At 51.3% G+C, this 25,357-nt stretch overlaps 1 protein-coding gene across 2 annotated transcripts in view; it reads right to left on the reverse strand.

Annotated features, from left to right (window-relative positions):
* Positions 1 to 25,357, reverse strand: part of hip1 (huntingtin interacting protein 1) — a 47,769-nt gene that overhangs the window by 19,691 nt on the left and 2,721 nt on the right. Inside the window, exons 1-10 of one of the 2 annotated variants that reach the window (XM_088615884.1) lie at positions 17,699 to 18,180; positions 10,321 to 10,384; positions 9,872 to 10,014; positions 8,890 to 8,946; positions 5,071 to 5,151; positions 3,732 to 3,808; positions 3,423 to 3,484; positions 1,837 to 1,977; positions 888 to 945; positions 412 to 487 (exon numbers count right to left, since the gene is read on the reverse strand). In XM_088615884.1, coding sequence (XP_088472010.1) covers positions 412 to 487; positions 888 to 945; positions 1,837 to 1,977; positions 3,423 to 3,484; positions 3,732 to 3,808; positions 5,071 to 5,151; positions 8,890 to 8,946; positions 9,872 to 10,014; positions 10,321 to 10,384; positions 17,699 to 17,716 — 777 coding nt within the window. In that variant the 5' untranslated portion in view covers positions 17,717 to 18,180. Of the gene's footprint in view, positions 1 to 411; positions 488 to 887; positions 946 to 1,836; positions 1,978 to 3,422; positions 3,485 to 3,731; positions 3,809 to 5,070; positions 5,152 to 8,889; positions 8,947 to 9,871; positions 10,015 to 10,320; positions 10,385 to 17,698; positions 18,181 to 25,357 lie in introns of those variants that run through there. The other variant, XM_088615883.1, reaches the window with a different exon arrangement.

The following is a 25,357-nucleotide window of genomic DNA, read 5'->3' on the forward strand; positions in this document are numbered from 1 at the left end:
CAGACTAATTCACACGTACAGAGACTGAACCGTGAATGAATCAACTTGTCACTTTAAAACGAGAATCTCCTGCTTAGCCCAGGAAAACAATCAGCAGGTGTCAAAGATGGATTCAACAATAATTCGTTTTAAAGCATGAGTGTGAGCCATGTTGTAGTAGTTTCCTGTTTATCAAAAATACTGTCAAAAAGGAGCAGGTGCACTTGTACATTAAGGCAAAGTTTAAATATTAAAGATTAATTTTTTGTCATTTTAGGCTCAACCTTTTCATATCGTATCAGAGCTCGAGACCTCCGATCACAGACCTCAACCTGCGCTCAGCGCAAACGCCCAGACGCACCGAGACCCTCCAGCTCCCAGGAGCTCATGCCGTGGAGTGCGAACCCAGTGTGGGTCCTCCCGCAGACTCACCTCTGGCAGCTGTGGGATCTGGATGAGCCTCTTGAAGTACTGCAGGTTACTGGAGCGGTAGAACAGACTCTTCAGCCTGATGCAGGGAAACAGCACAAACACACTGGACACTGGGCTTCAGGATTCAGCCTTGGTATTTACTCGAAACATTAAAGATCAGCTGTGCGTTTCTGTAAGTACGATGCTGGCATCCTTGTGTTCAAATGCTGAGGCAACCATTTTAGAACAACAACCACTATTCACCCTTTGTTTCACCTCAGCCTACCTTTATTTTAGGCAGATTAAAATAAAAATTTGTTGCACTTCCACTTGTTGTTGCAGATGTTCAAAACACTTTCCATATCTAACGTCCAATCTGCCACGGCCTGCTCAGGTGACCGAGTCCCCCAGGGCTCCCACCACACCATGAGGTCGCCTCACAACCACACAGCCCACTGCAGAGCAAAGTCTTGTTTAAAAGTCAACCTGGTACCTACTTCTTGAACTGTTCCTGGAATCGGTCTCGGTGGCCCTGGAGAGTGTCCGCAGGGAGGCCTGTGGGTCAGCCAGCATGCAGAGTTTAGGACACAGGAAGAAAAACAAAACATGAGGATCTTGAATACGATGAATATCCTTCTCCAGTAATTCATCACGCACCCATTAAGCATAAATTCATGTAAATATACATGAATGTTACTCTGTATTGGAAGGCACGTGTAGACCATTTGTAATAAAGTACAACAGCTAATCTATTTTCTTTGCAGGTTATGGGTTCTTGGTGCCACCAGTCAGGCTCTTTCCAGGTTTTCCAGTTCTGTGGTACAAACTGTTATGCAGTATGTAATAACCGTCTGGTAAAATAGGCTTTCTGTCCAACAAAAAGCTAAGATGTCCAGACACTTAAGGATGTGTTCATTGATAGTTGGGCAGCCACTTGAGCAGAGCTTTCAAACTGCTTACATTAAGACTGTGCATCTCCTCTGATGTTCCCACATGCTCTGCATGAAAAACACCAACCGATGCCTTCCAACATGTGTTAGCATCAATGTAGACTTAACCAAATGAGGCATTTCTTTATCCCATAATGACTGCTCAATCAATAAAATAACTTTAAAATAATTGAATAATGATTTATCGACAAGTGCAAAGTGTACATTGTTGTTCATCGCTCTGCGCTAGTTTGACCAGAGGACTTGCAGGAAATAGCGGGAATCCTCTGGCTGGCAATGCAGACACAAGGGGCCAGACCTTCAAGGCTACATGAAAGCAGCTTATGTACAAAACAACCAGAACTAAATAAGGATCTCTTAAGTAGGTAATTGACCAAAGAGTGTCAAGCTGCTGTGCGTGACACCCTTCAGCTTCAGGACGGCGAAAGGGCGCAGAGCAGAATAAACCGCAGCACATCTCCCAGCAGGAGGGCTGCTCGTGAGGCTGGGGACTCACAAGAGTGCAGCTTGAAGAGCAGTTTGACGGTGTAGTCGTACAGGTGGCTGCAGTCCAGGATGACCTGAATGAGGGGGGCCAGTCGGCACTGTCCGGCTGCGGTCACCGACACGGAGCGCGACATGTCCAGGGAGCTGAAAACTGTGGAGCAGACGCACACACACCACTGCCGTAAGAGAGAGCTCACAGACGACCACGCACAGCCATGACATCAGCCGTCTTGGACAAAACTGATCAATTAGCGCTTGTTAATGCCGATTTGTGTGTGTGGAAGTGGCAGAACTCTTCTTTCATTCCACTAAAGCTAATTATCTTGGATGAAATCTGTTTAAGTCAGAGAGTGAGAGAGAAAATTGGGCAGAGGAAGAGATTAGCAGAAAGAAAGAGATAGGAAAGTACAGAGAGAGAGAAACAGGGAGAGACAATATCGCCCAGAGAAGAGGGCACCAACCACACAGAACAGCACTAGTCTGTCTATTTCTTTTGCTATGTTTGCTGATCTTAAAATAATCAGAAGAGTCAATATGCATGAATCATCAGTCATTGGCAGGGCAAAAGCAGCTTGCTTCCTTTTTACAAAAAAAGAATATGCTGTGTCAAAACTGCGCTAAAGATCTTCGCACAGCCAGTCCACAGCGAGAGGGACCAGGGCGTGCTCTGCCTCAGGAAGCGAGGCGGAGAGGCTGGGACACTGAGCGCTCTGTCTGTTGCTGGCTCCCCAGGGAGAGTTATTTTTCTCTCCAAACAGAGGTGTGGCCTCCACAGCCCCAGGCTGCCCCCACCTCCTCCATCCCCACACAGGCGCCTCTCTTCAGCGCCTGACATCATCTGTTTCTCATTCGCGGGCGGAATCAGATGGGCGGCGGCTTCACATGCGGCCAGCATCCCAGCATCAGCGAAGCACAGACAGGCGGGGAGGCAGCAGACTGCTCTGACCAGGCTGGCTTCACTCACAGCGGACACCTGGGTCCCCTGATCCAGGACCGCTCTCTCCGAGTCCGCTTTTAATCCAACAATGTTTAACAGACACGAAAGACAAGCAAGGTCTGCAAAATCACTCCCTCACATAATCCTAATGAAATAGCTACTGGAAGGAGCTGCCGATTACAGTGGCTCTTCAGCAGCTCATGCAGCAGAGGTTTCAATGCAGAAGATTTTGAGCACCTACAAGTCCAGAAAACATTGGACATTGGCGCTAACCAGGACAGCTGCCTGAGAGCAGCTCAGAATTAGCTGACTTTGCCCGCTTTGTTTTCAACAGCTGGCAGGGGCGCTTGTGAGGATTCGCAACATAGGATGACGACCAACATGTGAGCTTTGCTGTGGGCCTGACAATGTGAAGAAGGTGGGCACATCACGCAGTTCTCAGAGGACACGCAGTCTTCACGTGTCTCTCCAGCGGCTGGAGCCAAGAGCTGAGAGCCGAGCCGATAAGAAATGGGCGATATCAAAAGTCCTGGGGTAAAAACAATGTTGTTTTAAAAAGGACCAGTGGGAGGAGGCAGTGAAACCAGTGCCCCACAGGAGACACGGGGAAAACGAGATCAGCTGGCTGCCCCCCCACCCCGTGAAGGTTCACAACTCACCGGCGAGGAAGAGATTCAGCTCGCACTCCAGGTAGTCAAACATCTCTACAGTCATCTGGAAGCTGGGGAGGAGAGAGCAGTCACTGAGAGCATTCGGCACTTTGGACAGAGGACGGTAATCATCTCATCTGCTAATCTCATCTAGCACTATCCCGCCAGCAGGCTCACAGCAGGGGCTCATGCGGTCTCACATGATTTAGCTGTGCTGTCTTGCGAAGGAGTGGACGCTGCAGCCGGGGGGCAGGGGGTAAGCAGGGACCGGACCTCTACATGCACCTTGTCTTTCCGTCAACAGGGAGGGAGACTCACAAGTTATTGACGTCATTCTCTCCTGCCTCGTCCAGCTGTCTGTCCGTCATCTGGAGGTTGCCAGGGAAATGGGGATTCTGAAAGAGGGAGAGAGAAGTGTTGGCGACCAGGCTCAGTGATGCTGGGAAGTCTGTCCTATAGCCAGACTAGTTAATGAAGGGGTTCAGTAGGGGTCATTTGCAGTTTATAAAACACTAAATACTGCATTCCAAATCTGCTTTTCTGCCCCTCAAAAGTAAATCATAAGTCAGATTAACCAACGAATGAATTTAATGTTTTAAAACATCAGAAAAATGCGAATGACAGGATGAGCTCTGAACAGCTACAGCCGGTTTGCACTGAGATCTCAGAGGGGGAAGTGGTGAACCATCCAGGCCTCCGTGGACAGTAAACACACAGCTCACAGAACCCTTCTAGGCGGTCTGTGATGAAACTGTGCATGGGGAGCATTCACGTCACAGTTCCTGCAGTCCGCTGGCTAGCAGCACAGCTTGCACACATTGCTGCAGGCTCAGGGAACGCTAGCGCAGAGCTTGGCTTGCTGTGATGGCATTAACCACATTCCTTCACCCCCATAGGGGTTCTGCAGGTTCTCCCCAGATCAGCAGCACAAGCCCACCAGTGGGGGTCTGTCAGCAGGGGCACAGGCTCTGTGATTCAGTTTGTAAACCGGGGTACCATTTGAAGCTACAAATCTACCGGAGCAGGAGAGATGAGGGTATGGAAACATGCACAGACACGCCAGGCAGCTCTTTTTCACTCTCTCAATTCCCTAGCAGCTCTCAATGCGAACGCTGGAGAGGAACCCCTAGCGCGCTGCTGATTCAGACGTGATCTCTGAAGACCCTAGACACTCACATTCACGAATCGCAAGACAATATTCTAGTGACTGTACGGAGTTTTCATCTGATGAAAACCTTCATTTTCTGAGCCCTTCATTTTTATCGTCCAGCAAAACGTACAGATACTATTCTGCTATCTCAGGAATCATGGTTTAGTCTTATAATTAATCATTTCTGCTCACCACGAGAGATTTTTCTTTCCATAAATGCTGACAATTTTAATGCTTCCCCCAGAATATTAAAAACAGGAAAGCATTACAGTACCTGCGATACGCTGTGGACTATTTCACATCATGGTTAAGAACAGCCTAGAGCAGAAATACAGTTGCACTCCAAGTGTTAAAAGTCACAATCTTACAACAGTCACAAGGAAATCAAATATTCACAGATAAATCCTGAGACCGGAATTCAACCCTTCACGACTGATTATGTTTTATTTAAAAAGAGATTACAATGGAAAAGGGTGAAACAGTCTTCCTCGTGCAGGGGTGGCTGACCTTGATGTGGAACTCCATCTTGGTGATGAGCAGTTTGAGGTAGATGCTGCACAGTCTGCCGTACCCCTCGCTGAGGTGACCCTGGGGAAACAGACGGGCAGAGCGATGAGCGCTGGAATGAGCTTGCTGCGGACGGGATTGTGTGGTTAACAATATACAGCTGATCAGATGCTACCAGCTTCATGCCTACTTGTTCACAACGTGTTAGGTGATCCTGAAAAAGTCACAGATGTGGTCTGCAGTCGCTGAAGAGCCAGAGGACACAGCTGGAAACTCAGGGGCACTAAGAACAGGAGGCATTTGATCTGCAGGTCAATTAGCTACCAGCAAGCACATGATCCAACCTCTTTTGTGACGTTTGTAATGTCAAGTTTCTTGCTTTCTATGACAGAAACTATGACAGCAAATTAACACAAACCTGCTGATGGGAGACCAAAGAAGGGGGGCTTTGCTAAAAGTTTCCGCCACCTGTACTGCACTTCCCAGAACGGGTGGAAACTCTCCGCCCTAAACACCCCAGCCCCGGGCAGCACATCAGGACGGACAGGCGGCTTTTCTTTGGCTGGAGCTCAGGCCCAGCCGGTGTGGGGAGGGGGGGGTCAGCCTGCTCCCAGCTGAACACGAGCCACATCGGAGACAAAGCTGCGCTTGTTTGCGCTTCTCGCGCACAAGAGCTGCTGCGGCTGAAAAGCCGTGATCCGCTGTAGCATTTAAAAACATAACCGAGGACGAGGCTGAATAGAGGGAAAAAAAAAAACTAATCGAGGAAAGATATAGTCAAGAAAAAAAACCCAAGAGGCAAACAGCTGGGAGGGCAGCAGGGCGTCCTAACAGAAATACTTAAGCAGCCATCTGTATGGACGGCACAGGGCCCACGCAGTACAGCACATTCAATTCTGCACTTTCTAATCCTTTTATTCCGCTCCCAGAATTCCCACAGGCAACCGGGAGCCCCTTCCCGCGCCTGACAACACGGGGACAGACAGGTTATTATCTCGCCAGCCAGCAGGGCCACAGAGAGCCCTTTCTTCCTCCCCTTCCTTCCTCTGCTGCCGCCTCGTCCTGCAGCCCCCCGCCGCTCTGGGCCACAGTCGCCACCCCTGCGCTCCGGCACGCCTGATCCGGCAATCCGGACCTCAGGAACGGGGCAGGCCCGATCACCTTCTCATGGGGTTCCGCAGAATTTAAGGACTTTTTCACCTCTAATAAAACGCACACTGGCTGTCCACTATGTAAGAAAAAGCAGCTAAATCTAGAATGTTTTAAAACCAAACTTAAATTGCAGACAACTGCTTCGGACACTAACCAGAACTTTCAAGGGCTGGAGTCCTGCAGGATGTACAGGTACCATTCCATCAGTAACCTAAAAAATACATGCTCTAACCTCTTGCTCAATTAAATAATGAGGTCCACAGGTGGAATGAGTATTCAAGAACTCTCCATCCCTCAAAAATGGGGATACCCTTTCCAGGCTTGCCAGCACCCTAGCTATCAATCGCTCCAGCTATGACTGACCAGAACTAGACGATGTTAAGACATTCTATGTACGGACACAGGTTTGGTGAGCTAGTCACGCACACCGAGTCCTGGCTGCTGCAGGCTAGCTTGCCTTATGGAGCTGTTCCCGGCAGTCACCTGACTCTTTTTACTAGTTCACGCAATCAAAACGGAATCAGGAAATGATCGTGGTAGATGTAAGCTTTTGGAACTGGCTGAAACTGTAGAGGATGCAATAAGTCACAGTGCAGTCCAGTGAAGGTTTGTAGTGAGTTTTAATTTGTTATAAACAAGCTTTTTTCTGGAGAACACCCAAGAAGATGCACACAGATTGCATTCTCCTATGGTGCTCTGAACCACTCTCTGATGCTGCTACCAACAGAAGTGATCATTGCATATGCATGAAAACCTATACATATATTTCAACACATGGCTATCTTTGATATGTTTATCCCTGCCTTTTAGTTATTCCTGCTACATCACATATAATAGGCGTGTCTCTCCGACAAGAGGGAATTTAAGGATGAACCCAGGTCAGGTTCTGCAAGACGCTCCGGTGAGATGGGAGCCGGGAAGGCTCCGCTCTCGCCTTCACTGGGAGCTCTGCGGCTGCAGCAGCTGGGTGGCACAGGGAATTGTCTCCATGGCAACCAGCACCCTTACAAAAAAACCCACCACTGTTCACAGCTTCCCCACGTGATGCCGTAGCTGTTGAGAGCAACGTGGCTGAGATGGTTTCTGGTCGCTGAGCACATAAGGTTTGAAACCCCCAGGGCTGACGTGCACAGCGGCCCGTCTCCAAGTCCTCCTTCGGGAAGGGGGCTGTTGCCATGTAGCAGTCAGCTCTCAGGCCTGGCAGAGCTGCATGTGCATCCCTGCCTATTGCCTTTATTTTGACTTCTTTGACATAGAGACAGCGTCACCGTTAACACAAGCGACATGCCACGAGATCCACTGCTCTCAGATTTAGCAACAAAAATGCTTGTTTCCGAATGCAGCCCTTGTGACATAAGCAGAGGAAAAAACAACACGAGAATCTGTGCGGAGGGCAGCCAGACCTCTGTAATGTACCTCCTTGTGAGTAAGAGCACCTGCCATGAATAAAACAGTACAGCTGCATTGTCCTCCGAGGGCTTAGATAAGCAACAGCTTAGATTTTAAAATCTAGATTTTACAATATGTTATACATTTCCTGTATAACTACTGCAAATTATTTTGTAAATTAATCTGCCATGATCATACCGGCACATACTCTAAAACATACATACAAAATTGAAAATAGAATAATAAATGAAAATGCCACTATAAGCAAAATCCTTGAATTTATTAATTTGCATTCACACAATTCTTTGTTTCAACCATGGTTCTAGTTTGCATGCGAGACCTTTAAATTTATAAGTGCCTTTAACACCCTACAGTAAAGAATTCCAGAAAGATCCGTCGTTAAGTTAAAAGGCAGTTTTGCGCTTGATCTTGCCAGCATGCAGTTGCTTCTAAGTGTTGCTCAGGAACTACTATTACAGTAATCTGAGCAGAGGTGTTTACATTCCCTTAAGGGTGGAGGGGTAAGATCATGCGAAGACTTAATCACATCCATACTGCTACCTTCTCGCCATAACAACTCCAAGGCCTTGGCAACACACCTTCCTGTGCCGCGAAGTGTTAAGGCTGCTGGCTCGCTCGTCCGCATGCTCTGAGCGTCTGAGAACTCTACCGTGTCTAAAAACAGGAGTGATCACCCCTACGCATACATCAGCCGACCCACACGTTTCCACGGGGATTTCTGTGAAGTCAGGCCTTGTGATAGTAGGAACGTGGCTCCACCCAGCAAAGTCAAATATAAGATGGCAAAGTGTAAGTTTCTAAAATGTTCCAGCGGTCCTCCCAGAAGACTGCTTAACCAGCCGGGGGGCTCGCCCAAGCACAGGCTGAGCTCTACGATCACGGGTTCGAGTCTAGTCGACCCAGGATTCTCCAGTTAGGTCTCAGTGTGCTGAGCACTGTTGCAGGGAGGGTAGGCAAACAGCACTGAAGGTGAGAGACACTCCTCTCCTCTGAATTGCAGTGTGGCCAGCGAGGCAGCTGGAAGACGGGCAGGCGAGGAGAGTCTGCTGACACTTCCTCACTCTTCACCGCGTGTGGACACAGGGTGTTTAGCCGAGAACGGTGTTGAAAACGCACAGCTGGTGATTCCAGGATCAGGTGGGCATATCAGATTACAGCTGCACAGAACAGCAATCACTCTCCGACATGACCACGTGCTCAACGGACGTGACCCAGTGTGGAGGGCGCAAGGCCACAGGAAAAGCTCATGGTCCTTACCCACATTCGGCTCATATCGCTGAGGTCAGCCTTGTTCCTCATGGAGTCCTTCAGGACCTGGGCGAGAGAGACGGGACAGCTGGATTACAACATGCTCACACCCGGACAACATATACCACCACTGGGACAGACATCCCCAACAAATGAACACAAAGGACACAATGAAAAAACAGAACATATTTCTGTGGCAAACTGTGAATGAGCTGTGCACATTAATACCTGTTTTAGTAAACAGCGCAGGTCCACGTGGACCTGGTCTGGTGGCACTACCATCTGTTAGGCTGTCCCATTTTCTGGTTCCAGCTCTGACCTTACTGACTTGCCTATCAACCTACGACGAACAGTACTTCAACAGCTTTAATACTGATGAACAACCTCATCGCTTCCATGGCGAGAACTATGATCCCTGCCGGAGAGACATCAGCTCCCTCAGATGGTGGCAGTTCTGCTCCCACGCTGCCGGCGGGTGTCAGCCGTAACTTCCACACGGCTCCTGCTCACAGAGCGAGCGAGCCAGGGCACACGAGCCCCTCCGGCTCTCCTGACACCCGCCAGCAACGTGGCCGGCAGCAGTTCTCCACAGAGGTGGTAGCACATTGGTGACTGTTAAATGGGAATGTGGATGGGAAAGTGAACTTCCGTCAAAACTGGGACTGGGAAATAAAATCGAAGCTGATGCAGGTATGACATTTTTACTTTTTTGTCCGTTGCAGTCTTTTAATGTGTCTAGACTAACTGTTTTTTTTAATTTTGAAGGTTTTTGTTACGTGCCACCCAGTTTGCAACAGCTGGTTGTCGCGAGACTCCTGTGCCACGCGCTGGGCCCTCGCAGCCTGACGGGAGAACCGGTGCCAACTGACGGACCTCGCTCAGGCGCCGCTGGTGAACCCCGAGATAAGCGCTGGGAATTCGGAAGAGGGTGAGGGGGCAGGAGGTGCGCGGAGATGCCCCCTAGAGGGGGGCGCAGGGACGAGTGACTCACGTTGGGATGCCCGTCGCGCAGGAGCTTGTGGAACACGTGGCAGAACTTCCAGCACAGCACGGCGTTGCTGGACAGCGGGAGGCGGTTAATGGCCGCCCAGAAGGTGTGGGCTCCCTTCTCGTGGTGGGTTCCCAGGATGCAGGGTGAGGAGCTGCGGTCAAGGAAAGGGAGGAGCAGACAAGCCGGACAGCCACCACGCACAGCACAGCCACCACTGCGTCACCCCTTTCGCTCCCAAACCTCCGAGTCTGACAAAATCAACCAATTATTTCTTCTTTCATACACCCATACAGCTCACTATGGTGTTCTACTTTTTCACATAGGAGCAGACACACGCGAAAGGCAACAGCATGAACACACAAACGGCAACACAATCGAAAATTTCAGGATCTCAAGTTCCTTCAACAGCGCCTCTCTCTCCCCCACACACCGGCTCCACGAAAGGATATTTCTCGCATGCTTCTCCTTGACTGCAACCTCTTGTGTGTTGATGGCCTTGTTGATGCTCACAGCCTATAAAGGAGACAGATAGTCCAGAGGATAATCAGAGATACTGTGTTCTTCCATACGCAGGCGGCCCAAGGCCAAACAGCAATAGTATGCAGTAAGGATATTTGGAAAGGTTCCCTATCCCGCTTTATAATACCATGATCATGGCATAAGATATACAAACCTATCAAAATAGAATCAACTACTACTCTGGGCCCTATCAAAGAACAAGAATTCACCACACACCCCCTTCAATTCCTAACCTTCTCCATGACCATCGACATCAGAGGCAAGATCACAATCAATTCATGATGAAGAAACGCTTGACTGTGCATTTTTTGAATTTCAAAATTGCAGGTTTCTTAAAAACTTTTGTTGAGTGCTGTTGTGGCGTATGCATTCGAACCCTGGGCCAGACTGGCAATGCTGGTCACGGATGGAAATGGCTCCAGCAGGCAAGGTAGCCCCCTACAGCACAAGGTGGGGGGCGGGGGAGGATGACCTACAGGCCAAGAAAGCGCTACAGAGGGGGGTCGTAGCAGTGCATGCAGGCTCAGCCCAGCCCCCACATGACCCAACACACACACAGTACTCTTCATTCAAGCAGTTCGATAGCCTGAGTACAGGTCTGGCCACCCTCTGCTGTTACAATGAAAGGGTGTTTAGTTATGACCGTTGCAAATGCATTAGAACTACTGAAAATACTTGGCACAATGGCTATTTCTGAGAACGCTATCCCCACCTATTTCTGAAAGGTCGCATACAACAGGAGTCAGTTTAACATGCTCTCCGGCCAGGCCAGGTCAGATTCCACACCCAGCCCCATCCCTGTGTGGCTCCGTCTGCGTGTCCACAGGAGGCCCGCTGCTGCTAAAACACGGCTCACGCCGTCAAGGGCTGAGCATATAAAAAATTCAGCCTGCAGGATTCCTCTCATTAAACATTGACAGCCCAGGGAGGGGGAGAGGAAGGAGGAGGTTGCCGAGAAACCTAATGCTGCAGGCATCCCAGCTGCCGTTACTGACAGGGATCGGGCCTGGTGGGATTGAAATGGAAAACCAGCCTTCCTGGGTGAAACACTCCAGCTCCCTCACCGGCAGACGTCCACAGACACGAACACGCCGCACAAGCCCAGCAGACGCGCTCCGTGCCACGATGCTCACGCGCAACAGCCTGCGCCTGCTCCTAACCTCCACTGGCAGCGGTGAGGGGCAGTGGGCTGGGATGCAATCTGTCCCAAGACCCCGGCTTGCGGACTGCTGGTCTCGCAGGGGGAGCTCAGCGCACTGGTGCGGCAGCAGGGGTCTGCTGGAGGGACCTCCTTTCCCTGTGAGGAAGGCAGCTCGTGTCCCTGCCGCTGCCCCCTCCACCCCTGGTCATGAAGGGCATCGGGAAGACGGGGGTCTTCCGCTCCACCACTCCCGAACGCAACGTAGCTTACGCAGCTCAGCAGCTGTTCGGTCCGTTTCCACAAAGCTACCATGATCAGAAACTCACCAAACAATATTTGCTGATTCTGGAAAAATTTTCAAACCGTTTATGTATATATTAAAAATACAGGTAAAACCAGTTTAGAAATTCACTCTTAAAACATAATAGCGGGGCCAGATTATTCAAAGTGTTTCCTCAGAATTCAGGATAATAGTTTAATTACTCCTGTTACAGTGACTTTTCAAAACCGTTAAAAATATTTCAAGTCTATTGGTCCTGCTTGTGCTCCACACTGCTTCACCAATACAATCATGCATGAAGCTCGGTAGTCTGTAAAACACGGAGTAGATTAGTATGCTAAGCACTGGGAGACGCTGGATTCCCTGCGTGGGCCACCATGAAGCATCAGCGAATCCGACATACGTGCTGTGATGGAAATGAATACCGTAGCCGGCAGTCCAATATTCAGGGCAATCTCTACTGCTGGCATTATTAATGGCAAGTTACGCTGTTTCTAGTGGGGGTGGGTGGTGTGAAGTGAGCTTCTGATGAATAGGAAAGCAAAAAGCCTGCCTAGTGACGACATGCAAGCCGCCAGACACCCAGGCACAGCAGTCAGCAGCCCTACAGTCTTTCACACACCCACACGGTGGCAAAGCTGCACTGAGCGCCGACAAAACACCAGCGCCTCTACTCTATAAGATACCGATTAAAGAGAAAGCAACAGGAGTCTGCGGAGGCACTGCTATATACTGTTGAGCTCATCCATTTGTACACTTAACTGCCGCCTCACAACAAAGAAAAGGTCACAATTGAGAGGAGCTCATTAAGAACATCTTGCTTGCTTTTTTCAACAACCCCTGCTGCTCCTCGTAAACCCCACCCGATTTTAACAGCTTGTCCTGGAGACACGCTACCCTTTGTGTAAGGATGCGTTTCCTGCTAGAATGCATGAGTGCTCAGCAAACAGAAAAGGTTGTGGTGGTGAAAGTGGACAAGCAGCAGTGCTCACAGGCCCTCGGCGTGTCGCAACACACTTCCTGCGTGCCGAGCACACGTCCACCGCACAGCCAACAGACTCTCAGACCGCCTCTTCCTCGGACTTCCTGAGGAACAGCTGGGCACGAGCCGCGGGTCGAGGAGTTCAGGAACAGATCCTGTTTCACTCCGAGCAAGCACTGGGTGGGGATGAGGTCAAGCTGTTCCATTTAAAATTTCCACTGAATGTTTTGATGTCCAAATATCTCTTTTTTTTTTTAAGTTTTAAATCAAGCAGTGAACTACGTACTGCAATGTTAACCAAAAAACTATCATAGTACATTTCTAGTAAAGCATACATGACATTTATGAACAGCAAAACATAATGAGAGGCATTTAAATTGCAAGAAATGATTATTGTCCAGTAGCATGTTATCTTTTAATGCCTCTCAGTTTCTTAAACGTATAGCTGACGCAAGAGTTTGATGAAGTAGTAATGAAACCCAGAGCTACCAACAACACAACACGCACACCTCACGAGCACACAGGCGGCTCACGAAGGTAGATGTGGGCAGGTGTGAAAATGCCATCTGGAACCAAGATGAAAAGAACTGAATGGCATTCAGCCTGGTGCTTAACAGCAGGAATGTAAATACAGACACAAATGTACATAGTAGCAGTAGGAGTGTGTGTGTGTGCGTCAGTGGTAACTATAGGGGGGATGTGTGTGTCAGTGGTAGCTGTAGGGGGGATGTGTGTGTCAGTGGTGATAATAGCTGATTTGTGTGGTGAGCGTTCTGGCGCACTATGGCTGCTGTCACATCATCGGGGCTGCACGTCGGTGGGGGTGAAGGGGATCCCCATTACCTGTAAAGTGCTTTGAGTGGAGTGTCCAATAGTAATTAATAGTAGTAGTAGCAGGGGGGGTGTGTGTGCTGAAACTGCTTTGTGCCAGTACTGGCGATCCTAACCAAGTCTCTCTCTCCACTCCCTCTGTCACCAGCTGGCTCAATCGCATCTCCTTGCTCAGGGAGGGCTGAGCACAAAGCAGCCAGCGGGAAAGCAAAGCGGAAAAAGGCATGCAGAATTCCTGAGAGCGAGCAGGAACAGAGAATGGGAAAGGCATGAAAACAACAGGAAAGATGGGGTGATCAGAAGGGGAGTCGAGCAGCGGGGGAAGACGTGCTCAGAGGGTGAGCGAGCAGAGCGCTCTGCTCCACTTCCTGCTCTTGCGCAGTGCTGAGAACCCCACCCAGGCCACTTCCTCTCTGGGCTGGAGCCAGGCAGGGGGCATCAGGGCCAGCACTGACTGACCCCCTGCAGGGCCCAGGGCCCAGGGCACCCCCCACGGCTGGGGACACAGCCTTCCTCTGCAGAGCTCCACTGGTGTTTATAAGTACAACTATAAACACAAAAACACTGGGGAGACACAGTTCCATTTTAATTAACTTCTGCAGAAAGTCAAGCTAATGACAAGAACCACCCACATCACAAAATTTATTTTCATTTGATGAAATTCCACGGATGGTTTCATTAAACCCTTTCAGCCCTAACCCCAAACCTCGGTAGCCCAAGATCAGTGCTGATCGGGCCCCACAGTGCTCAGTTACGGTACCACCTGGGTGAAAGTATAAAACCTTTGCTTTGTAAATGTCTATACTGTAACCTGTGAGGGAGGGTCTGGAACAAGCTGCCCAGCCTTGTTGTCATCCTGGCTTCCTTCATGGAACTTCTGGATGAGACTGTCAGATTATTAAACTACTGGCAACCACTGGCAGAGTTGACTGTCTGGTGACTTCACATCACTGTCCTTCAGCTGCACTGGAGCAGGATGAACATCCACTGCACTGCAGGGAACTGCCTAATAATGTGAACACTGTGCTTTAAAACATTGAGTTTTTTTGTTGGTAGTTTAAAAAAAAGGACTTTCCTCCAATGCTTTGGGCTAGATGAAGTACCGGACTTCCTTGATTATATTATCTTTTACAGACAAAAACATTTACTTGAGAAAAAGGCAGATATCAGCTACTCTGGTGCACAGTCTGGAGAGGACAAGGGTGTTAAGTGTGCTGCACCACTCCCACCATGCAGACAAGGGATTCATTCAGGATGCTTCTGCTCCAGGGAGCTTCAGCAAACTGCGGCCAACTCTTGTGCAAAAGCTGTGAAAATGTAAACATGGTGTCTGCATGACACCACACGCCCCCTGCCTCACTCCACTCCCCTGGCCAGGTTCTGACATAACTAAAAATATCTGGCCACTTCCTGCCGAGCTCTTCACAGCACCGCCCGAAGCGCTTGCACACAGACGCACGGAAACAAAGGTGAAAGGTGCAAAACTGACAGCCGGGGCCTCTTGAGCTGCCTGGAACCCAGCAGCAAGGCCAGGCCGTCACCAACACTGAGCAGGAAAGCGGACCAGTGCGCTTTCAAATCAGAACTTCAACTGCACGGCCCAGGATGACCAGCCAAGGGCCCCGCTGACTCATTGTCCTCAGCCTCTCCTCCACCCTGACTGAAACGTCTCGCAGGTAAAGCAAGTAAAGAAGAAGCTGCTCTGAGATTTTCCCGAAGGACTTTTTTTACTCATTTATAACGCATGTAGTTTCAAAGGTCCCCTCCCTGCGATCCCTTTATTCTCTCCAACAGCAAAAATCAGCAATCAGCAGGACTGGGGGGGGTGGCAGTCAAACAGGTAGAGGAAACACACTAAAACGTTATCCAGGAACTCACAAGTAACCCTGTTGATACGGCTGAACAGCACAGCAGCAGCTGTCCTTAATGAGGCCTGTTCTGCCTTTCGAATGAGATGTTAAGCCAAGGCACCAACTCCTTGGTCACTAAAGAGCTCATCTCACAGTTTGTAAAAACTGGGGCGCTGAACCTGATGCTCTGGCTAAATCCCACTCTGGTTCTGCACAGTCTGGCCTCCCTGAATCCCCTTAACTCAACCATGAGGCAGTTTCTCTCTTCTCCCCCTGATCTGCTGTGCACTGAGACTATACTTCAGTGGGCGAGAAGTGGGTCTCCTGTTTGAAATGCATTTTGGGATCATAGTCCTGTTTGTTGAGTGTCACTCACCTACCATCTTAAACTACATAGCTTCTCCAACCACAAGCAGAAAATGTGGTTTTAAATGCTTCAGGTGTCCCAATGTTTAGTAAAATGACTGCACTGGCAGTGATCTTCCTGGAAAAGAGTAGAAGACAGGATGTAGAGGATGGTCTTCAACTGCTCAGCTTAGTGTAAAAAAGGTTATTTTAACAACAAGGAAGCAAGCAGATAAAAGAGAACCAGGAAGTGGCACTTGGCCTGATGAGCTGGACCACACGGAGGCCCATTCTGCTACACAGCAGACAGCCCCTCTTGCTAGATAAGGGATGCAGGGAGATAAAGGGCTCTCTCGTTTCAGAGCATCAGTCTGAACACGATGCGTTGTCCTGTTAAAGCTGTGCACAAATAATAAGTACTGGAAAAAATGCAGAATCTGGTGGCTTGATGGAACAGGAAACATCAAGAAGGCTGAATAATATAGCCTGAAGCACAGGGGATCTAGACCGGGCTACAGCCGCTATACCAGCCTCACTGCTCAGTGCACAGCGCCCTGCTGCAACAGGCCTGTAACAGCAGAGCACAGAGGAGGCCCCTGGGCCCTAAAAAGCACGTTGCAAGGCTCCGAAAGAGTGGTCTTGCCCCACATGGCACCCCTAAACGGTGAACCGCTACACACCGCCATCTCGGTTTGGGCCTGGTGGCTGGAGCTCGCATTCGCTTAGCGCCCCGACGAGATGTGCGCCTGGCGCCCTCGCGGTTGAGCGGCAGGCTGGCTCTCGGTACGCCAGGGCTGCGTCCGAGGCAGGGAGGGGACGCCAAGCGCAGACGGCTCAGGGGCTGGGGCAAGGGCAACGCGAGGCGAGGCGCTCCGAGCGGAAATCAGAACACGCGCCCTCTGACCTGTTCGCACTGTCTACAGGCCTGGGAGCCCACAGCACTGCTGCACTGTACAGCGCAGAGGACAGAGCTGTGGGCAGGCAGGGCTGCCACACGAGGAACCCAACAGGGCAGAGGCACAAAGCTGCCCTTAACTGCAACTGTGGAAAATATTCAACTGGATGGACCTTCACCAAACTCGAGGGTGGAGATTACCCGGTGTCCACGTGAGGGCCGTGTTTCTGGGAGTTCGAAAAAGTTACCAGTTTAATATTGCACGCGGTTCCTGATCAATCAGCAACACTTACCAGCTGTTCAGCCATCTCGCCATCAATTAGGCTGACTGATCAATGCTACTCCCTACATTTGGGGACGTTCAGTACAAATTACATCATTAACGTACATCAGGAGTTAAACAGCAAAACTACTGATAAGTATTAAACACTTTAAAATTCAATTAGATGTTTTTTATCATCATGTTGCCCGAAAGGACTCGATCTGTAGCACCTGCTTGGGAAGGGCAATGCTTCAGCTGGCGAGAACATTTAAAACCAGAGCCCAGGAAACGTCCCAGTGTATCCCAGCCTCCCACCCAGAGGCACAGAAACCACCGGACTCCCAGGGACCCCCTTAAGGACAGGACCGCCGGGGACAACCTGCTCGCTCGCTCACCGGCTGTCTGCCTCCTGCAATAACCGAGCACCGGCAGAGCCGAGCCGAAAGGTGAGCATGTTCATCTCGCGCTAGAGAAACCCCGAGCGGGAAGGCAGAGGCTAGGGAACAGCTGCCCGCCGACAGACAGGACCTGCGCGGAATTAGTCTGCCATAATCCAGCTCGCCCCGCTGCCGCTGCGGAGAGGAGAACTGGGAAGTGGCGGCAGCAGGAAAAGCGAACGGCTGCGGTCTGCAAATAAATTAGCAACTGTACCCCCCCCCTCCACGCACCGATCTGTTGCGCCCTTGAAGCGAGCGCCGAGACACAAACAAACAAGCGCTTACCATCTTGCTCAGGTCCATTGTTTCACAGGGAACAATAGGTCGACCAGCAGGGACGGAAAGCAAGCCAAGCAAAATAAAACAAAAAACAGAGGCGACAGTGAGGGTTGTGCTTCCTTAGAAAACAAAAAGAAAAGGAATCAATCTGCCTCCGGGGGGAATCCTTCAGCTCAACATGTGTCCCCAACTGCCATCGGTCCTCTCCCTTCCTGCCCCCTCTCTCCCAGCTCAGCAGCCTCCGGAACCAGGACCAGCGGAGACGAGACCCGTCTGGAAGTGGTCGGCCAGCCGAGGGAGCAGGGGAAATCCCATAGAGCTCCGTGTGCGCGGGAGAGCGCGTCTGTGCCGGAGCACTAGCAGAGCAGAGGCTGCAGACGATCTAATCCGCGGGAGCCTCTCGCGCGCTCGCTCGCGTGCTGCTGTAGGACAGCCTCCAGCCGGATTTCTGAAGGTGGGGGAGAGCAACACACAAAAAAGAAATCCAAGCCTCCGGCTACTCGCGAGCCGCAGCTCCTCCCCCTCCCCACCCCCCCGTCCACGTGGAGTTCAAAAAGAAGAGGCCTGGAAATCTGAATAACAACAGGGGGGGGGAAAAGGGGGCACAACAGGAGAGGTATTGAGCAGGGCCGCCCCTCTTCCTCCTTTTTCTCCTCCTCCTCCCCCACCAGGGGCTGAGCAAGGCCAGCTGCAGAGCCCCCCGCCGGCCCCCTCCGCATGCCCTTTGACCTGTGGGGGTCACGCCTGATCCCACCCGCCCCCAAGCCACCCCCTGCCAGCAGCAGCGGGGCAGAGGCTAAGGGCAGACAGCACCCAGAGTGCCAGGTAACCTGCCCGTGGGGCCATCGGGGGCCTCCGGGTCCCCCTGCGGCTTCAGAACTCTGGGAATGAAGTTTTCTGCCAGCACCCTGACTGCTCGTTCCATTCTTTTCCAGGAGAAGGCTGGCGTCTGTCTTCCTGTGGGTCCCACACACTGGACAGTGTTCCACAGGGTGTGGGAAGGGGGGCATTCCGCTGCCCAAAGGAGGTGCTCTTTGACCCCTTTCAGGGCTCCTGCAGAGGGCGACTACTGTAGCCCCAACCCCTGGACCCGCGACCGGCCATTGCAGCCCATGACATCACCGAGAACCGTCCGAAGCTCCCTGTGGCTATTTTCAAGTGTTTTTCTGGAAGCGGTTTATGGTCAGGCCGGGGGAGCGGGGGGGCACCACCCCCTTCCTGTAATGAAACCACACTGTGGAAGAGATCACAGCTCTGCTCGGATGTTAACTCTGAAAGACACCCCTGGCGTTCTATTAGACAGCGGTGGCACTTCATGGGGAGAGATCAGGCTGCAAACCGATGTGACATGTCGGAAAACCATCCCTCCTTATTGCAGACTCTGCCAGATAAAACCCCAAAAGTGTAAAACGCAAGAACTGCCACCATCTTTCCTTCTGCCGGCTGTCGCTCGAACGAAGAGCAGACGTCCGGCTCCTCTCTCGCTCGGCAACCTGGAGGTTCTTCCAAGAAACCAAACGCATTCGCTCATGGAGATCCGCCTCCCCGCACCAACACGGAGCATCAGTGTGGCCAGCTGCAGCTGCACAGACACACTCGCTCAGGGCTCCAGAGTGCCTCACGCACAGGGCAGACGATGGCTGGGACATGGAGTGGGGGAGCTGGGACGGGGGGGGGCTCACAGGTCCCAGTGATGACCCAATCCCAGCAGAGATTTCCTAACTGCGAGACACCCCTCCTGGGGGAACCCCAGTGTCCCAGCCGGACTTGGGTTCGAACGCACGGGCAACACTGCTCTAGGAACGTGAGGTCTGACACAGCGTGCGCTTCAATACGAGACCCAGCAGCCAGTCTCAGCCGCTCATGCCCTCTGCCACTGCTGGAGCTCGGGCAAGCCTGAATGGACGGACACAGCTTGCCCGAGTTCCAGCTCGGGGCACGATAAGCTGTGATCCCCTTCATGAAGAGGGGCCAAAAAACTTTCCCAGTGGCAGCTAAACGAAGATGAAACCCCAGGGGACTACAGCCCGGCGCCTGAAGCAGCGAGCACAGGCCTGTCAGGATCGTCGCAGGGTTTCGCAGCGGCTGGGCTGGAGGGCTCTTACAGTGCCCCTCCTGCAACAGGACGGCCCCTTCGCTTGCCACTTCCCTGAATTGTTTTTACCAACACAGACGCTGCTTGTTTCCATCTACAACAAACCCCAGGGCTGCTCACACGGCAGGGCCAGAGGCAGGCAGCAGCAGAAGAAGCCACACACTCCTCAGCAACCGAACCACCGTCTGCTAATCAGCCCACATGCGCCCTTCAGACGCACCGTTTAATCAGGGATCGGTTCATTATTCACCGCCGGTGTCCCCGGACAGCGGACTTACCGGACGGCGGCCTAATCAGAGAGGCCTGACGGTGCAGGGCCCGAGCGTCAGGAGAGCATCTTACCGGCAGCCATGCAACCCCTACCTGGACGACAGGAGAGGCACTGCGAGATGGGAAATTTTAAACGTAAAGGATCACCTTTCAGAGACAGACAGTGTGCAGTAGAGCACAAACCCAGCAGCTCATGGCACAGTATCAGATCCGTGCGAGGTGTAGGGCCTGGCACAGATGCTCACACAGGAAGCTGGTACTTTATACCACATGGGGCAGCGGCACAGTGGCAGTGAAATACAGCCTGAAGCCTCAGCGAACCGCCGTGTGCAGCGGCTGCCCCTGGGCTCTGGGGCACACTCATCAGTCACTGAGGCACAGGCTACACCCTGCTTGTGCGGTTCCCCTGAGCCCGGCAGGCCTGTCCCTCCAGGCGGCATATGGCTGCTGCTGGTCACCTGGAGTCCCGCCCTGAGGGTGCTCATTCCGAGGTCACTCCGGTTTTCTCAAGCTCTTCCTCCAGTCTGCCCTACTCTATCATCCCTCCACCGGGATATACAGCTGGACCTATTCCTTTAAAAGACTCGAAGCAAAGACAATAGAATATGGCCACTTCCTCTAACTGTTGCTGAAATCATTAACCAACTATAATGAACCCCTACGCTGCCCTGGATCACAAGCAGTCACTTAGACCTGCGCTCTATGGATACCGCAAAAACATGGGGCCAACCCCGGTCCCAGTGCTCTTATAGCTCACTCTTGGATTTTTGGGATTTCTAAATACCTGAAGCAATTCCATTACAACTGACTAAGCATGTTATTTGTTCGATTGAGTGGTTTAGAAATTATTTGCATTGCAAATCCCAGTCCGCTGTAGTTCTCTAACTATGTGGCCAGCCCCAGTTTAACTGAAAGTACTTACTAAATGGATTAAACTGATGTGAAGGAGACCCTGAGGACCTGCTGGATTGTGGCTCTCCAGGCCCAGGGATAAGCAGCCCTTTAGTCACGGAACTGAAGCATAATGCTTCGATTAGGGCACCCTCTGGTGGCCCACACGTATACTGCAAGACAACACCCATATGAAAGCACACAACCTGGGTTTGCAGAGCTGGGAGCAGTGGTCCAGCCCCACTCCTGGCAACTCCCAGTGCAGGTCACCCCAAAACTTTTGAGTATTGGAAAACTGCAGACTTGTAAAGTTGCGGAAGCAAGAAAAAGGCAGATATTCTCCCCGAACGAAGCATTTTTCATTCCAAAACCTGTCTCTTACTATATTACTATATAGTTTATTAAAACATTTACAATTTAACTAGTAAAAACGAAACTGCCCCAAATCTTCACCACCAGACACGGGACAGCAACGTCCTCCAAGAGTCTTGTAAGTAGACCATATTAAAAACGCAATCCACACCATGAGAAAACTGTTCAAGAGGAAGAAGCTAATTTCATGCGATGCTTTTCATCCCAAATAACTGCTTGTTTACCAGTCCGTCTTGAACCACAGTAGATTTGTGTACACACGTGTGTGCACCAAGATCAGGTGAAGAAGAGTTATCAAGCCCAGAGTTTGAGAAATATCTCCAATCAGCACAGGCAACCAGGACCTTGGCTTCAAGTCTTAGCTGTGAGGAATACTAATCAAACTATTAGCATAGACCAGGACAAGCATCAGAACACAGTGCAACCTAGTGGTCAAACCACAGAAGTGCAAGGCTAAATTAAGGCTAAATTTGACAAAAGTCAAAAATAAGCATGTATTTTCAATTTAAGGGCCCCCACATTCACTCTGAATTCAATCACATGGAGAGAGTGCTGTTCCCATCTTCAGAAGCAAGCCCGTCATCTGAAAAGATTCATTGTGCGTCAGCTAATGTTTTCCATTTAGATTCATCCAGGATTGAATTATGTGTAACCCTGCCTCCAAGGATCAATAGCGTGCCCGCTAATGCTCAATAATCAGGCCTGTTCCGAGACATTAGCGAGGATCATGATACACACTGCCATTACAGAGGAATTCGTGCCCTGGTGAATACGATCCCATCCCCTCAACCACGTCCGCTCTCCGTCTCCCCGCCGTCTGCGCCCCCCGTCGGGACGCGCGTGTTGGGGTGTCAGCTCAAACCCCGGTCTGTGGGCGCACCGAGGCGTCAGTGGAGGAGTTTCAGCACGCTGGCGAAAGCAGGCGTTACTTCCAGATGAAAGCGCGCAGGCACAAATAAACCGAGGTCTTGCACAGCCGGCCGCTTCTGCCTCCAGTCAGGCCCTGGTCCCACAAGGCAGCTGCTCCCATGCCTGCTGGACCCCGGCGTCCGGAGACGAGCCAGGCTGCAGATGGAAGGAGGCCATTCCCTGACCGGCGACTGGTCCCGGGATCTCGCCAGTGCCGGATAATCCGCTTCGTTCAGCACGAGAGAGCAGGCTGCCATGCGGTCTTCCCTGCAGGCCTGCGGGCCGCCGGGGAGCACAGAGTCTTCTTCGGTGGGCAGACGTCTGGCCGGCAGAGGTGCAGGGATGGCCGCTGGTCGAAGGCCCAGGGCAGCGTGAGGGCGTGCGAGGGGACTGCCAGGACACAGAACTGGTTACTTCCACTTCAGCTGAAGCGTGAACACTGGACAATTCACAAACCTGGCATTTCAAGTGGGAGATAATTTTCCCTTCTGTATCAATGCCTTTGACGTGCATCTGCACATTGATGTTACAAAATCAATTAGATTATTTTTTTAAAGAAATCTCTGTCCCCTTAGTTCTCTTGGAGAGCAGAAAGGAGGCAGATGCTCTCTTGCTCCTGCATGACTCCCCGTCGACAGTGGGGAATCCTCCTGCAGCGTCGACTTCATGAGGTTCACCGCACTAAAATATTTACCCTGCCTGGCTGAAGACCGTCTGGAGTTGCACTTTATGCTGCTGAGTGTTCCTGCCTTTGAGGTTAAGGGAAGCGGTGATTACCGGACAGTGTCCCTCTGTACGCAGGGATTATCGCTGCACTTTCACCCGGACTGTCCTGGGCTGCACTGATGTCCAGCACTTGAATAGCTTTAATCCCCAGAACTGCACTGAGGGCACCGAGGCAAGGGGCTTTTGCTGTCTCAGTGTTTTCCGCACATACTTTCTCTAGGGGTGAGAAACGAGCAGGCAGGATTACAGCCAGCCTGCCTGGGCCTGTGCTGCTCCGCCTGCTCCCAGGGGAACACAGACCCCCCCTCCCTCTCCAGCTGCATTCCACAGCTGCCTGCACTGCCGGCACAGACAGACCGGGAAACTGCACTGCGTGGGCTCAGGGCTAGAGCTCAGAGAGGCCAGGGACGGCCCTGGGCAGCACTGAGAGACTTGGAGGACTGACAGCCTGCACATGGAGTTCTCTGAAAACAACCGACAGAGAGAGGAGAGAGAGAAAAACACCTTAATGTCCACAGGGCTCAATTAGGGGACGGCAATAAAATATTGGTTACAGCTGAAAAACTGAGCCAAGAACTGAGCCCAGAGAAGAGCCCTCTCAGCCAGCCTGTCCTGAAGCTCACTGATACCAGCCAGCCTCCAGACAGCACAGCCAAAACAACACCAATCGCAGTCAACCAACACCACCTCACCCACACAAACAACAAACACTTGAATGCAAAAGGACCCTGAAAAGACGAGCAGCGCTATCTGAACATCTGATCATGGCGACCCTCATGAAGTACAGACTCAGTGACCACAGCCTGGCCATGGAAACTGGACACAGACAGAACTGTCTGCCCAGAGAGGACAGACTGTGCTCCCACTGCCAGCAGGGAGAAACGGAGACAGAATGCACTTTCTGCTGCACTGTGAGAAATACTCTGGGATCACAGATTTTCTACAAGGAATAATGTTTAATTCCAGATTTCCCACACCTGCCAGAATCAGAACAGCTCCCAGTTCTACTGGGGAAGGAAACTCAATAGAGCTGCAGCCCAGTATGAGATCACCTGAGATCACAGCCTGAGGGACAGACAGCGAGTCTGTCTCATTATAAGGTTTTATGTGACGTATGTAAATGTCCAATAACGTTTTGGTGCTTAAAATGTCCGTAAATGTTGTGTTGAGGATATCTGCATTGGCAGCACTAACTCATCAGTCCTGCCAGTACAGCTTGTTGATTTGGACTTGGGAAGGCTGGGAGAGCGGCCAGGGGGTGGGGGGTTGTGCTCAGAGATGAGTGCTCCTTGTTTAGAACGAAACTAGCTTTACTGTCAGTGCAACTTTGTTCCCCAGGTACAACCAGCAGCCTCCCTTTCACAGAACCATCCACAGGCTTTAGTAATACTAACAGCTCCAGCTGACATTTGAGCTTCCTCCTAACCTTGCCCGAAAACGTGAAGTGCCTGTAGCAACCCCACACAACTCAGCGTCCCCGAGCCAGAGGCCAGACCCCAGCCCTTCCTGAGAGGAGAGGTGCGAACGAGGCTCTGGGCGCCTGCTTCATGCTGCGGGAGGGAACAGCACTGCGGGCAACTTGCGACTCAAACAGGACCCACAGGAGGCTAGCCAGTCCCTGCTGGCACTCTGGGAGAGGCATCACGCCTTCAACAAAAGCAGAAGTGACTGAAATAGCATGAAACGTTATAAATAAAAAAAGCAGGCAGTCACTAACAGCTGGAACCTTTCCGCAGCTTGTGAAGCGACCTCACTTTTAATGGCAAGACGATGACCCACCTAAGTGCCTGAGAAACTAGTAATTTGCCTTCACTGAGCTTCCCCTCCCCTCCCCTCCCCTCCCCCCTGCAGATCCGAGACAGGAAGCCAGGCTCCGCTCTGGTCAATAAGACTGTGTTATTTACACTCCCACACAACAATTATCCAGGCCCCTGCCAAGCTATTTTTATAATTTTGCACAGAAGGTCAGAGGCTCAAGGCTGAAAACACTGCTTCTGCACACCAGCCTTTCCAAAGTCGAACCCAGTGCCCCGAAGGCCATGGCTCAGGGCAGGAGCAGCAACAACCCCCGACGCCCCTTTCAAAACTCCAACTGCACCCCTGAAGCACAGAAAACACATTTCAGCAGGACGCTTGGAAACAAGTAGGATGAGCTGGTCTCCTGCCCAGAATGTACAAGCTTTCCAGTCTCACCGTCTCCTCTCCACAAGGCTGCTATGGGTTTGGTGGCACATATTGCTTACAAATTGTGCACAGTATGAGCAACGTCTGGCTGATCTGGGGAAGCGTCTCATCAGCGGCCCACACTTCATTTTTCCGCTCTCCTTGAGAGGAGGCAAACACTCCAAGAGAAGCTGCTACTTAAAGGAGCTCCTGGGGTGTCCCTGAGCCTTGTATGGGCT

The sequence above is a fragment of the Lepisosteus platostomus genome, chromosome 22 (genome assembly GCF_059453375.1).
Source record: "Lepisosteus platostomus isolate fLepPlt1 chromosome 22, fLepPlt1.hap1, whole genome shotgun sequence".
Lineage (NCBI taxonomy): Eukaryota > Metazoa > Chordata > Actinopteri > Semionotiformes > Lepisosteidae > Lepisosteus > Lepisosteus platostomus.